The sequence below is a fragment of the Bos javanicus genome, chromosome 16 (genome assembly GCF_032452875.1).
Source record: "Bos javanicus breed banteng chromosome 16, ARS-OSU_banteng_1.0, whole genome shotgun sequence".
NCBI lineage: Eukaryota > Metazoa > Chordata > Mammalia > Artiodactyla > Bovidae > Bos > Bos javanicus.
In genome coordinates this window covers 71,954,429-71,969,231 of record NC_083883.1, presented here as the reverse complement: position 1 = coordinate 71,969,231, position 14,803 = coordinate 71,954,429, and the positions used below count along the sequence as shown (strand labels likewise).

The following is a 14,803-nucleotide window of genomic DNA, read 5'->3' as shown; positions in this document are numbered from 1 at the left end:
TGTCTGTTTGACCTGTTTTGTGTCTCTGAAAGAATTGGTTTGGTAGAATAATAGATGTTATACAGTTATATAACGGCATTTATAAATTATTTTATACTTTTCTTTACATTTTAAAATTATAAGAACAATATCGATCATAATTGAAATAAGTGAAACAGCCCAGAAAGTTGTGTAATACCTAATCCCGGGTATCTGTTTCTTTTTCGCACCTACTGAGGTAATGTTGTGTGAGAATCCACTACCCTGTATTTTTACAAAAATTGCATATCATTGTGTCATCCCAGCAACTCTGTGCAAGACCAATATTATTCCCAGATGTGACGTTGAGACTTAGAGAGCTTAGTTTCAGGCCTGTGATTATTTCTCTGGGTGGCAGTTGACACTGGTACCCAGGTTAAATGATTAGAGTATATTTGCTGTTAACCTGCTTTATGAACATTTGAGCAGGATGATAATCGAGTTGGGTCATTGGGGTCAGCCCTGGGTCAAAGGTAAAAGTTTAATCTTTCTGAGTTGCTATCCTTATCTGTAAAATGGGGATAAAACCTTCTATCTCCCTAGGATTGTGGGGCTTATGTGAAATAATGTAATTGGTGCCTAAAAATAGACAAAGAATATTAGTTCCCATTCTCTTTGATATTTGAAAATCCAAATTAAAAGTATTTTTTAAATGAAGGGTTCACATAAATAGTAAAACTTTGCTAGTGTAAAGTATAAATTATTTATAATCAGATCTCAGATATGATCTATGTGCACTGAGGTGAAACATCAGCATAAGTGTGGATATGGAAATAGGGTAGAGTGACTTTTTAAATGTTGAATGCTATAGTTAGAAGTTTTTTTTATCAAGCAAAGAAATTGAATTAACTAGTAGAATTATATAGGTGTGCGTCTCTCATAGGAGACAGACCGTAAATGGCAAAGAACAGAATGAAACTGGCGTTGAGATTAAAGTCCCCTTCAGATGAGGTAAAGAATTTCCCAAATTTCCTCAGTTTCTTGGTTGTTATATTCTTAGAAGTTGGGTCCTCCTGGAGGTATTGAGGCTTGTAATAGTGGTGTTCATTTGAAGTGTTCCCTTGTCTTTAGGGAACACTTTTTTTTTGTTTGTTTTTCGTGATATATGTAGTCACAAAGAGTCGGACATGACTGAGCAACTGAACTGATGTGGTCTTTTGGGTATCTGGTACAAGAATACTGACGTGATTTGAAATTTCCTAACCAGTGACTTTTTTTGTGCTGGTGAGGAACACTACTCACTCAACTTTGAAGGTTTATAGATTTTTTTCCCCAAAGTTAATTTCATTCATCTAAACCCAAAACCCATTTTAGTAATTGGGATAGCATTAAAGGACAGTTGAAATTCCCCTGAATATGTTAAAAGTGTGTTTACAAAGGAATATATAACGTTTTAGTCATTTTACAGCTATCTTCTGGCAGTATTAATAATACCATATTTCTTCTAGTCAACTTATATTTTAATTTTTAAAAACTTTCAGGATATACCTCTAGAGAAATTAATATAGTGTCATTGTTGGCCTTCACATGAAGGAAAAACTTTTCCATTTAAGTCTTAATTTAACATTTTCAGAATTCCTGTTTAGGGTCAGACTTCTTTTTCCCCCAGTTTTATTACCTCCTCTGATTCTTAATTGAACTTTGGATCCTTTTATGAAGTGCCTGTAAAGTAAGACTCAAGTTAAATGTGTTTCAGTAAAATAGTATGATCACTGGGACAGAGTACTGTCCTGTAAATAGACTGAAATTGTCTTCCTGCATTATTGATGAGTCACAATCACTTTGGGCTGGTTGGTTAACCCTTCTAAACTTCAGTTAATCATTTTTACTTGTAAGAATAGTATTTTCCCTTGATACAGTCTTAAAGATGAATTAGTCTTTAGTGATTTAAAGACTTTGGATGACAAAGACAGGTTTATCAACAAAAATGATACATTTGGAAAATAATAGATTTTTGAATATTCTTTGAATTTTAACTTTTTAAAAATTGTAAAAAGTCGGGGATGGAGACTAGCTTATTTTTATTTGTATGTGTTTAGCAGGGTTGTCAACCCTGGCTGTGCCCTTAGTTTTAAAAAACATCAGTGCCTGGGTCTTACCCTCAAGTGACTCTAAATAAATTGGTCTAATGTAGGTTGCAGGCATTTGTATTTTTGAAAGCTCCCAGAATGATTCTAATGTGCAGCCAGGGTTGAGAATCACTGGTTTGAGATTATCTATTGATTTAATTCATTAATTGAGACTTTGTCCTTTTCTCTAGATTCTCATGGCTCATTACCCAGCCTGTTAACATTTCCTGCCCTTACTTCACCTGCTGCTATTTACTTTTCACTCTTAACTTTGCTGCCCCCTATGGCTAATCAGGTACTTTCCTGAAGAGCGAGAATGCTGTTGGATTCTGGAGTTTTAGGCGTGATCTTTTGTATTTTGTTGTAGTTCGCATAATTAAAACTCTGCTGTTATCCTTTGATAGAAGGTGATCAGGTTTGTTTTTTTTCTGTGATTTTTGGAGCTGTGGCTGAGCTGTCAAGCAGAAGTGAGAACATAAGAAAGCAGTTTGCCTAGTTTTAATCCCATTATCCAGGGTAACATAATCCCAACCAATCTGGAATGTAAAACTATTTGCTGTATGTTCACAGCATTGTTCCACCTCTTGAAGATTTAGAACTAATATAACTACTGTATAAATTGACTATTAGGTGTTGAACAAATGAGATATTGTTGATCATAACTGTGTTTTTGGTAACGCCTTATATTTATTTAGCATCAAGTAATGTTTTTCTTGTGGTTGCCTTGGCAGCACATATACTAAAATTGGAACTATAGAAGATTAGCATGGCTTCTGCACAAGGATGACACATATTTGTGAAGCATTTCAGAATTTTGCAGAATAAACAGAGCATTTGGGGCTGGGGGAGAGAGAAAGAAATTTTTTCTTCAGAGGGTTTTCACATCTATCCTCTAAATCTTGACCATAGTCTTTAACTGAAGGTAGGGCAGCAATGACCTGGGGCCATTTACATTTTATAACCGTCTCTTGTCGTTGGCCTTTCTGCCAGCCAGTTTGAACAACACCCGTATTTGTTGATTTGTTGTTTTGAGTCAGTTTCAGTCGTTATGTACTCCTCTTTGCAGAATGAGATGGTAAGATTTTTGTGAAAGCAGAAGTCACCTGTGTTTTCATATCCTGTTATAGGACCAAAATACAGTGTTCTGTGCATAACAAGTGTGATCATGTAGACAGTCACTGTTTTGATTAAGAAATTACCTGTTAGCCCTCCCTTTACACCTTTATTCAGGGTTTTTTAAAGTAAATTAATTTTGGGTTTTTAATACCATGGTAAATAGGAGATATAGTTTTGAGACAGATGATTGTTTGCTCCTGTATTTGGGGCTTTGCCAGTGACTGGTGTGACATGTAACATTATTGCTAGGGAAGGTATTGTGTAAGATCTGTGTGGAAAAGTAATACTGTGTTGACGTCCAGATGTGGACAGCTGTATTTCAGATAAACTGAAATAACTAATTTCCAGTAATTTCTAAATTTAAGGTTCAGTCTTTATTTATAAGGACCTTGAAGGAGATGAAAGGAACAGATTTTAAATATATAATTACTTGTAGTGCATTATTATGTAACAGGTAACCCACGTGATGTACCAAAAGAGTTTTACACGACAGGCTACGTTTACGTGAAATAAGCTGTACTTGTCTGAGCAGGATATTCACTAATAAGCAGTTTCAGACCACTTTTTATGTATATGTTTTTGAACTCTTCCCTGAAGAAATTTATTCATGTGGGTTTTTGTGTGAGTAATCGTGGATTTTAGAAATCCTGCAGTTTTGATCCATATTTCTTAAAGAAACCTATTAGGATTTTCTGGTAGTTTGCTGAGTATCATAGGTTCACATTATAAAATCCAGAGAACCTATTTCTAACTTGGATACTGAAGGCAAGGGATTCCTTGGGAACTCACTCCTCCTACTGGAATGCTGATGCTAATTGCATGTATAGTTCCCTTACTGCGCTGTTGTATCTAGTTGAGCCTTCCAGTGCTGAATGGGACCTCAGGAGTCATTCTGGTTTAGCTTTCATTGGGAAAGAGTTTCACTGTTCTTAAAAAAAAAAAAAAAAAAAACCTATGCAGGAGACCTGGGTTCGATCCCTGGGTTGGGAAGATCTCCTGGAGGAGGGCATGTCAACCCCCTCCAATATTCTTGCCTGGAGAATTCCCCATGGACAGAGGAGCCTGGTGAGCGACAGTGCATGGGGGTCACAAGACTTGGACACGACTGAGTGACTAAAAACACACGCACACACACAAAATAAATATCTTATTTTCTCACCAGAAAAGCCTTCTTTAAGGTAGGGAGAAAAAGTATAGGGTTTTTAAGCTCTTAGATGCTCCCTCAGAATCTGCTTAGTTAGTGAGTAAACTGCATAGACAATAACTAAAAAAATGTTAGCTGTATGAAACCAGAATTTTTTAAAGACTGGACTTAACTTGTAGTAAAGGAGTATAAAATATTAACTCTAGCTTCAGAAATGATACATTTTCTCTGTTTGATTGGTCTTTGCCTTTGATTCACACTCACTGATAAAGGATGTTCTAGAATTATAATTATTATCAGGAGATGATTGTTTGAACTCATGGTTAATCCAGTGCCTTTAAATTTATAAAGTAAAAATGATGAGACAGTTTTTGTCACAAGCTCTGAATTTTGATTTAGCAAAGAGGGGTGTCTTTAAAACAATTTTCCAAACAGACTTTTCTAAAGATAAACATTTGTTGAAGTCATGCTGCTGCTGTTGCTAAGTCACTTCAGTCGTGTCCGACTCTGTGTGACCCCATAGACGGCAGCCACCAGGCTACCCCATCCCTAGGATTCTCCAGGCAAAAACACTGGAGTGGGTTGCCATTTCCTTCTCCAATGCATGAAAGTGAAAAGTGAAAGTGAAGTCGCTCAGTCGTGTCCGACTCTTCAAGACCCCGTGGACTGCAGCCAACCAGGCCCCTCCGTCCGTGGGATTTTCCAGGCAAAGTACTGGAGTGGGGTGCCATTGCCTTCTCTGGTTGAAGTCATGAGTAAGATAAAATATAACTTCTATAGGAATATATGCTTTTTTTTTTCACTTGTAGTACCATTTTTTAATTAGCCAGAGGAAAAATATTTTGTTTGCCTGCTGTGAAACTGGAAATTTGCTTTGCTTTCAAAATCTAGTACAGAAATATTTTTGTCTTTGATGTTCATAGTGCTTAAATTTTAGGTGAACCATTGTAGAGGTTAAAATTTTACTCAGTAAAGGTAATAAAATGATAAATGCTTTTTCTTTTGAAATGTCTTTAGGAGCTTGTGGTCTGGTGGGGTACATCTAGACATGTAAACTGGTGGTTTCAATTAGTGACAAGTGTTGTGATAAGAGTAAGCAGTAAAAGCCTAGGGGAGTGTGTGAGGGACCCAACTCAATTTTGTGTGTGAGGAGAAAGATCAGGGAAATCTCCCTGGAGAAAGTGACAGGTAAGCTGAGACCTGCAAGGCTAGACATGTTAGACCAAGACAGGTGAGTTCTAAGAGGCCTGCCAAGGACAGCGTGGCCATCGTTAGGGTAAATAAGTGGCTGTGATTTGCTTCGTCTCTTTGCATGCCCATGGGCTGTAGCCATGGGATTCTCCAGGCAAGAATACTGAAGGGGGTTGCCATGCCCTCCTCCAGGGGATCTTCCCCACCCAGGGATTGAACCCTGGTCTCCTGCATTGCAGGTGGGTTCTTTACCATCTGAGCCACCAGGGAAGCCTGTGACTGTGATAAAGAATATCACAATAGGGAACTGGCTAGAGAAGAGATTGGAGCAACATTTAGGGTCTAGGTAACAGCTTTGACGCTATGTCCTGCAGTTATTCCTGACAGTAGTGTGAAGAATGTTTTGGGAGATGAGAATGAAGAATCCTGGTTAATGCTGGCACAGTAATACAAACAAGACGTAATGGTCTCCTTGTCTAAGTGGGAGTGAGTGATATCACAGCAGGGACTTGGAAAGAAGGAAAAATCAATGATGATACATTGCTGACTTGGGCAACTAGATGTATGATAGCAGTTTACTGAAAGGGAAAAAGAGTAGATCAGATGTGGGAGAAGATAGTGGTTCTACACGTGGGATGGGTTGAACTACCTGTGGAAATAGAAGTGAAGAGTCAAGTAGGACATTAGATATTTGGGTCTGGAGCTAAGTAGAAAGAGCTGCGCTAGGAATCAGCATTTAGAAACTTTAAAGATGATTCTTGAAGAGATGCAAATAGAAGCAACTGCCTACTGGAAATGTATAGAACAAGAAAAGGGCAAAGAATATCATCATTTAGATGATGATCAGAGGAAAAGGAGCAACAGCTTGAGTGGAAGATAGGAGAGAGTAGGAACAGGAGAGAGTAGGGACAAGGTGGTCAAAGGAAGAAAATGTGTTTTTAAGTAGGGGTGAGGTGGGGCTAGTAGCAGTCAGAAGAGCTGCTGACAGGTCCAATATTTAAGAACTGAAAAGCTTCAGTTTTGGTAGTCTTCAGGCAACACTGGTGACTTCGAGATGCATTTCAGAGGGTTGATGATCTTGAAACCAGAGTTCTCTAAGGTGGGGAGTGAATGGAAATGGAGAGCCAAGTCAGTAAGTATTGACATCTCTTTCAAGAAGCTTGACAATTAAAAAAAGTATCACTCGAGCTGCTGGGTGGAGAATGGATTGTAGCAGAACTAGATTTTTAGGAGGAGGACCAGTCAAGAGTTTGTTTTAAAAGGCTAGATGGGAAATGATATGGCTAGGTCTGGATGGTAGCAATAAAGATGGAGAAAAAGAGATGTGTTCACAGTACAGCTAAGCTGGGACCTGTTGATGAATTGTATGGAGGAGATGGACAGACAAAGGTGTAGGAGTCAGAGATATTTCCCAGGTGTTTTAGCTTGGACCGCTAGCTGAGTGCATAGGTCTACCACCACTGAGAAGGAATACGTTAGAAAAAGAACCAATAAAGAGGAAAAATTCAGGGTTATAATTTAGACATTCTAAGTTTGAGATGTCTTTCGGAAACCTGGGTATAAATATCAAATAGACTTTTGGATGTGTGAATCACAGAGTGCCCATTGGTAATTTCTGTAACTTCTAAACATGAATTAAAAGATGTTGAGATTGTTTATTAGAAAATGTTGGTAGTTTGAGATGCTGACCACTATATCTTTTGGCCAAAATGGGATTATCTAGCCCCATTGAGTGCAGTGTCTGTATAAGACATCATATAGTGGTAAGATATCCTTGATATATGTGTGAGGTGATCACAAAATATGTTGGGACAGGTGCATGAATAGGGTAAGCCACTTAATTGACTGTTTTCTGCCTTTAGACTAGAAGTTAAATACTTTAGGACTTAAGATCCATAACTTCCTTCCCAGTTTTCAGGCATTCAGTGCTTGGTTTTAATATTTATTAAGTAAAATAATGAAGCAAATGCTATTAAATTGATTTAAAGAAAAACACCATTTTGTGCCATGCAATAATTTACAATTTTATAATGATTTATAATTGAGTGATAGTTTACATACAGCTCCAAATTGAGCATTTTGTTGATGAAGAAACCAAAACATATAGGTTATATTCTTGTGCAAGTCATTTATAACTTCATCTTCTCAGTTAATTCCTCCTCTTTAATATGAAACTGAAGATATGTATTATCTGCAGTAAAGCAAAATTAGCACTTTATTTTTTATTTTTAGCACTTTGTGTTCTAACAGTGCAAAGGAGAAATAGTTGAGAGCCTTACAAGAAAGATACTGATTTGTTATAGGACCTGGGCAGGTAGGCCAGTACTGAACATAGGTTTTTCCAAGACCCTGTAAAGCAAAAGATCTTTACGTCTTAAAACTAATACAATTATGTAAAGTTTAAAAATAAAATAAAATTTAAAAAAAAGAAGAAGAAAAGAAATATTTTAATGACAAAAAAAAAAAAAAAAGATCTTTACGTCTTAAATTCTCCTGGTATAAAAATGCTTTGTTGATCTTCTTTGCAGGTCTTCCTTTTGGCACAGTTCTTCCATTTTTTAAGTAACATAAAATTTTCCTGTAGAAGAAATTGAAGAAGAGTATCTGTTTTATGAATGAGTACTGAGAAGCAAGATGCAGTGAACTTTTAAATCAGTTAGCACATTTGTGTCAGCTAGATTTATAATTTGGTATCTCTACTCAGTTAAAAGTTATAATCTGTAATTAGCAGCTTTGAGGAATTATGGAATTGTTATGGGATATCACAAACTGATTAAATTCTGTCCACTTATTTTTTCCTCTCTGTTCCCCGCTACACGTGCTATGTACAAATAGTTTTTGAAAAAAATTTTTTTAACTGTGACCACGTTACATTGTACTTTCTAATCATTATTTCCCAATTCAAGGAAGGAAAATAAATTGGAGCCAGATAACTGAGGCTTAAGTGTAGTAAAAGTCAACTGGGCCAATTCATCTTATCACTTGACTGTTATTATTCTCCTGCTAAATTCCCCCCCAAAACTGAAATTAGACAATATGTCATCTCCTTAAGTAGTTATCTACATACATTTGTGCTCCCAGACTAAATTTGAATCAGAAGTGGAAATAAAGTAGCAAATGTAACAATGAAATATTTTTAAGGTGCATTTAATTTTCACAGTTGTATTTTCTTCATAGGAAATTTTTATGATTCATGTAAGAGAGGTTAAAAAAATAACCCAGCTTTTACATACCTACCAGATACCTAGGCACTGATTTTGGTACTTCATATAGTTTGATAATTCTGTTTTTAATTTGTACCACCTGGGTAAGCTTACACATGACGTATTTTAATATTTTGAGAACTGCTTTAAAAAAAAATCTAGAAAAGTAGTTTCTTCTGTGGAATAAGAATGACTATTTTAGGATACAATACTTGCAATGAGTCATGAGTAATCTCAGTTTTCATGGTTTTCTAAAATAAACTCATTTAAAGACTATGCAGTAAGAAATGTCATATTCTTAACTTCCCTATTTCTTGTATAATGGCTTTATTATTTTTGTATAAACTTACAGACTCACTCTTAAAAAACAAGCCAAAAGAGAATCTTAAAAGATAGAAAGTAAAAATCTCCAGCCAGAAGAAGCTTCTAAAATTTTGAGCATCTTCTTAGATTTTCCCATTAGTGAGATCATATAATAATGTATGCTGTTCTATAATTCATTACTTTGACTTTAATAAAATATTATAAATAGCACATTTCTTAAACAAAAAATGAAATCTATTTAGAATTGTTTCTGACTATATTATTTTTGGAAATGCTGAGTCAAATAATTTTAAACCTTGATTATGAAAGTTCATTATGTTATCCATAAAAGGAGAGAAAATAATTTCTAAGAGTAGTGGTACTTTATTTTAGGGAGATTATACATGGATCTCTTAGAAAATCTAAAGGAATCCATCATCATCTCAGAAAATACATACAGTATTTTATATATAATTTCAAGGTCCTTGAATTGCACCACCACCACCCTGAAGCCCATCTCTGGTCAGATAGAGGAGGGGAGTGGGTAGGGTATTTTGTGGACTATCATAGGCCTTGCTCTAGAAACTTCAACAGCCTTGTTAAAGTAGGTAATCTTTTTTCTTAACACAATAGCAGGTGTTTCTTAGGGGGTGCAGGTAGGGTTAGCTAAAAGACAAAACTCATCACAGCTATCAGAACCATCTATAAAAACGCTTAATACTTCTTGTTCCCCAAAGGCCCCAAATGAAACAGTTCAGTTCAGTCACTCAGTCGTGTCCGACTCTTTGCCACCCCATGAACCACAGCACGCCAGGCCTCCCGGTCCATCACCAACTCCTGGAGTCCACCCAAACCCATGCCAATTGAGTTGGTGATGCCATCTAACCATCTCATCCTCTGTCGTCCCCTTCTCCTCCTGCCCTCAATCTTTCCCAGCATCAGGGTCTTTTCCAATGAGTCAGCTCTTTGCATCAGGTGGCCAAAGTATTGGAGTTTCAGCTTCAATATCAGTCCTTCCAATGAACATCCAGGACTGATCTCCTTTAGGATGGACTGGTTGAATCTCCTTGCAGTCCAAGGGACTCTTCAACTTCAATTCTTCAGCGCTCAGCTTTCTTCACAGTCCAACTCTCACATCCATACATGACCACTGGAAAAACCATAGCCTTGACCAGATGGACCTTTGTTGACAAAGTAATGTCTCTGCTTTTTAATACGCTGTCTAGGTTGGTCATAACTTTCCTTCCAAGGAGTAAGCGTCTTTTAATTTCACAGCTGCAGTCACCATCTGCAGTGATTTTGGAGCCCCCAAAAATAAAGTCAGCCACTGTTGCCACTGTTTCCGCATCTATTTGCCATGAAGTGATGGGACTGGATACCATAATCTTAGTTTTCTGAATGTTGAGCTTTAAGCCAACTTTTTCACTCTCCTCTTTCACTTTCATCAACAAGAGTGCTTCTAAAAACCTTTACTGGATTTAATGAACAGTAGGCTTTATAATCAAATTAAGCAGATTGATAGAGATATTCCATTTATTCTCCTGGGAGCCTGTTTTTCAGTATTATGCTTCTCAAGGTTCTACATTCCAAGAAATCCACGTAACATGCCCCACTAGCTTATCTTCATTTCTTGTTCTTATCTACTTTAAAGTGGTTTTTTAATTAAAAAAAAACAAAACATAGTGAATTTTTTGGGATAAAGATTGAGCAGTTACTTTAACCCTTCTTTAGTGTAGTAGTTCTGGACATACTCATATTTGAACGGTAGTTGAGTAAGACATGTTAGTATTTATGTTCTTTAAAGTTTTAGATAGTGTTCTAGGGGTTTTCTTAAAATGGTATATACAGTTGTATATTAGAATGCATTATCAGACTGGTAGGGTGCATATATTCAGATTCCTAAAATGTGATATCTACAATTTTCCCAGCATTTTCAATTTTAAGGAAATCATAGATCCTTAACTAAGTCATATTTAGTTACAATGCTATGAATCATTTGTTAATAAACATTTCCGTTGTTACTTTGTAATAGCTTGATCCTCTAAAGTTTCAAATAAAAGCTGATTTTAGACTCCTAGTTATTAATGTTCTAGGGGTATTGCCAAAAAAAGCTACATGTCCTATATTCTGTGCCAGTTTCTTAAATTAGAATCTTGGATTGCATCCTCAGCGTGTCACTGTAGTGGTATTGCTGGGTTGCTATGATACGGTGCTTGTTCTATAATTTGTAGCATGAAGCTTATATGAGCGCCTACTTTAGATTTCAAATATGTGAGCAGCAGTAATTGGGAATATGTTACCTTTTTTCTTTTAAGAAAAATTATACCTATAAAACTGTTACTTCTGTTATGACTTCTGATACCTAGACCTTCAAACTGTTCTTAGATGTAAAATAATGAACAACTTGAAATAATTTAGTTATCGCTATGAAGTTTATCACATTAACTTTTATGAAAATGAACAAGAAGAGGAAGATTTTATGATAATGAATATTTTAAGATTTCAATGTTCTCAGTATTTGAGGTCTTGAAAGAAATGAATGTAGACTAGATTTTCTGATAATATTCATTTAAGACAGTACCAATAAAACCATATGACAAGGGAAAACTCCAAGTTATGTTACTGTTCTGAATGTAATTATTTTATTCAGTGTACTGTTCTTAAAACCAGCCTTATTAAAACATGGCCATATTAATAAACTATTATTATCATTTCTTTTTAAAAAAATGTTATTGAAGTATAGTTTATTTGTAATGTGTTAATTTCTGCTGCGTGGCAAAGTGATTTAGTTATGTATATATTAACTTTAATATTATGGTTTAATATTATGGATAATATTATATATTATCATTAATATTATGGGCTGTGGTCAACCTAGACAGCATATTAAAAAGCAGAGATATTGCTTTGCCAAAAGAGGTCCGTCTAGTCAAGGCTATGGTTTTTCCAGTAGTCATGTATAGATGTGAGAGTTGGACTATAAAGATAGCTGAGCGTTGAAGAATTGATGCTTTTGAACTGTGGTGTTGGAGAAGACTCTTGAGAATCCCTTGGACTGCAAGGAGATCCAACCAGTCTATCCTAAAGGAAATCAGTCCTGAATATTCATTGGAAGGACTGATGCTGAAGCTGAAACTGCAATACTTTGGCCACCTGATGCAAAGAACTGACTCACTAGGAAAGACCCTGATGCTGGGAAAGATTGAAGACGGGAGAAGAAGGGAATGACTGAGGATGAGATGGTTGGATGGCATCACTGACTCGATGGACATGAGTTTGAGTAAACTCCGGGAGTTGGTGAAGGACAGGGAAGCCCCGCGTGCTGCATTCCATGGAGTCGCAAAGAGTCAGACTCAGCTGAGCGGCTGAACTGAAACTGATTATGGTTTATCAGAATATTGATTATAGTTCTCTGTGCTATAAAATATGACCTTGTAGTTTATCCATCCTATATATAATAGTTTGCATCTGCTAATCTCAAACTCCCAATCCTTCCCCTCCGCACTCTCCTCTTCCCCTTGGCAACTACAAGTCTGTTCTCTATATCTGTAGCCTGTTGCATTTAATATGTCATTTGTGTCATATTCTAGATTCCACATGTGAGTGGTATCATATGATACTTGTCTTTCTCTTTCTAATGTACTTCATTTATTATAATAATCTCTAGGTACATGTTGCTTCAAATGACATTATTTCATTCTTTTTTATGGCTGAATAATAGTCCATTGTTTGTGTGTTGGTGTGTGCGTGCATGTGTGTGTATATATAAAATACTACAGTTTCTTTACCCATTCATCTGTTGATGGGCATTTTGATTGTTTCTATGTCTTGGCTATTGTAAATAATGCTGCTATGAACATAGGTGTGCACATATCTTTTCAAATTATAGTTTTGTCTGGGTATGTACCCAACAGGGAGATTGCTGGATCATATGGCAGTTCTAGTTTTTTGAGGAAACTCCATACTGTTTTCCATAGCAGCTGCACAACTTACATTCCCATCAACAATGTAAAAGTGAAAAGTGAAGTCGCTTAGTCGTGTCCGACTCTTTGCGACCCCATAGACTGTAGCCTACCAGGCTCCTCTGTCCATGGGATTTTCCAGGCACTAGTACTGGAGTGTATTACCATTTCCTTCTCCAGGGGATCGTCCCAACCCAGGGCTCGAACCCGGGTCTCCCGTATTGTAGACAGATGCTTTACCATCTGAGCCACCAGGGAAGTACTTGTAGACTTTTTGATAATGGCCATTCTGGCCTGTGTGAGGTGGTACCTCATTGTAGTTTTGATTTGCATATAATATAATTTGCAATAACTAGTGATGAGGAGCTTCTTTTCATGCGCCTTTAGGCCATCCGTATGTCTTTGGGGAAAAGTCTGTTTAGGTCTTCTGCCCATTTTCCAATTGGGTTGTTTGTTTGTTACTGAATTGTAGAAGCTGTTGGTTTAATATTTGTTTATTTTGGAAATTAAGCCTTTGTTGGTTGCATCATTTGCAAATATTTTCTCCCACTCCATGGGCAGTCTTTTCATTTTGTTTATGGTTTCCTTTGCTGTGCAAAAGCTTATAAGCTTGATTAGGTCCTGTTTGTTTTTGCTTTTATTTCGGTTGCTTTGGGAGACTGACCAATCGCTGATATTTTTTCTGTCAGAAAAGAAAAGAAAATTAGTCGCTCAGTTGTGTCTGACTCTTTGCGATCCTGTAGACTGTAGCCTGCTAGGCTCCTTTGTCCATGGAATTCTCCAGGCAAGAATACTGGAGTGGATTGCCATTTCTTTCTCCAGGGGATCTTCCCAACCCAGGGATCAAACCCCAGTCTCCTGCATTACAGGTAGATTCTTTACAGTTTGAGCCACCAGGGAAGCCCCAGTAAAATTTCTGTCAGAGAATTTTTTTAAAACTTTTTATTTTGTATTGTGGTATGTAGCTGGTTAACAAAGAGTGCTGTGATAGTTGCAAGTGAACAAGGAAGGAACTCAGCCATACTTAGTATGTATCCATTTTCCCCCAAACTTCCCTCCCATCCAGGCTGCCGCATAATGTTGAGCAGAGTTCCATGTACTATACATAACGTAGGTCTTTGCTGATTATACATTTTAAATGTAGCAGTGTGTACTTGTCCTTCCCAAACTCCCTTACTATCCCATCCCTCCAGCAACCATAAGTTCATTCTCCAAGTCTATAGTCTCTCTCTGTTCTATAAGTTCAACTGTATCATTTCTTTTTAGATTCTACGTATAAGGAATGTCATACAGTATTTCTCTTTATCTATGTCAGAGAATGTTTTGCCTGTGTTTTTATTATTAACTCTTACATGATGGTTTTTAATTTTCATTTACATGTTCCATGAAAATTTCTAATTTAGTATGCTAGATTAGTATAGGCAACATAAAGACAAAACAGGAATATTCTAAGCATCTGTTGTAAACATATACATTTATGGTGGAATGAAGTTTATGTGATTATTATGTGTATATGATCTTTAAACTGTAATTTATCTTTAAACTTTTACTATCTTTGAATAATATTTTAGGTATTTGACATAAAAGTATTTTAGAGATCAGGACTGGATTAAATTTTTTAAATATCTTTATTTAGATATGATTTATGTACCATAAAGTTAATCTTTTAAAGTATATAATTCAGCGGCTTTTGGTATATTCACAGATAAGTGCTACTATCACTATAGTCAATTTAGAACGTTTTCATTATCTCAAGAAGAAATGTTATACTCTTTATTACCTCCATTATCCCTTCAT

At 36.3% G+C, this 14,803-nt stretch overlaps 1 protein-coding gene and 1 pseudogene across 2 annotated transcripts in view; both read left to right on the top strand.

Annotated features, from left to right (window-relative positions):
• PPP2R5A (protein phosphatase 2 regulatory subunit B'alpha) overlaps positions 1–14,803 on the top strand; it is a 72,536-nt gene that overhangs the window by 4,196 nt on the left and 53,537 nt on the right. Inside the window, exon 1 of one of the 2 annotated variants that reach the window (XM_061383568.1) lies at positions 10,514–11,315. The exons of the other annotated variant lie outside the window; for it this stretch is intronic. Coding sequence (XP_061239552.1) covers positions 11,288–11,315 — 28 coding nt within the window. The 5' untranslated portion in view covers positions 10,514–11,287. Of the gene's footprint in view, positions 1–10,513; positions 11,316–14,803 lie in introns of those variants that run through there. 2 annotated transcript variants of the gene reach the window in all.
• On the top strand, positions 2,803–2,903 carry LOC133228325 (U6 spliceosomal RNA; annotated as a pseudogene).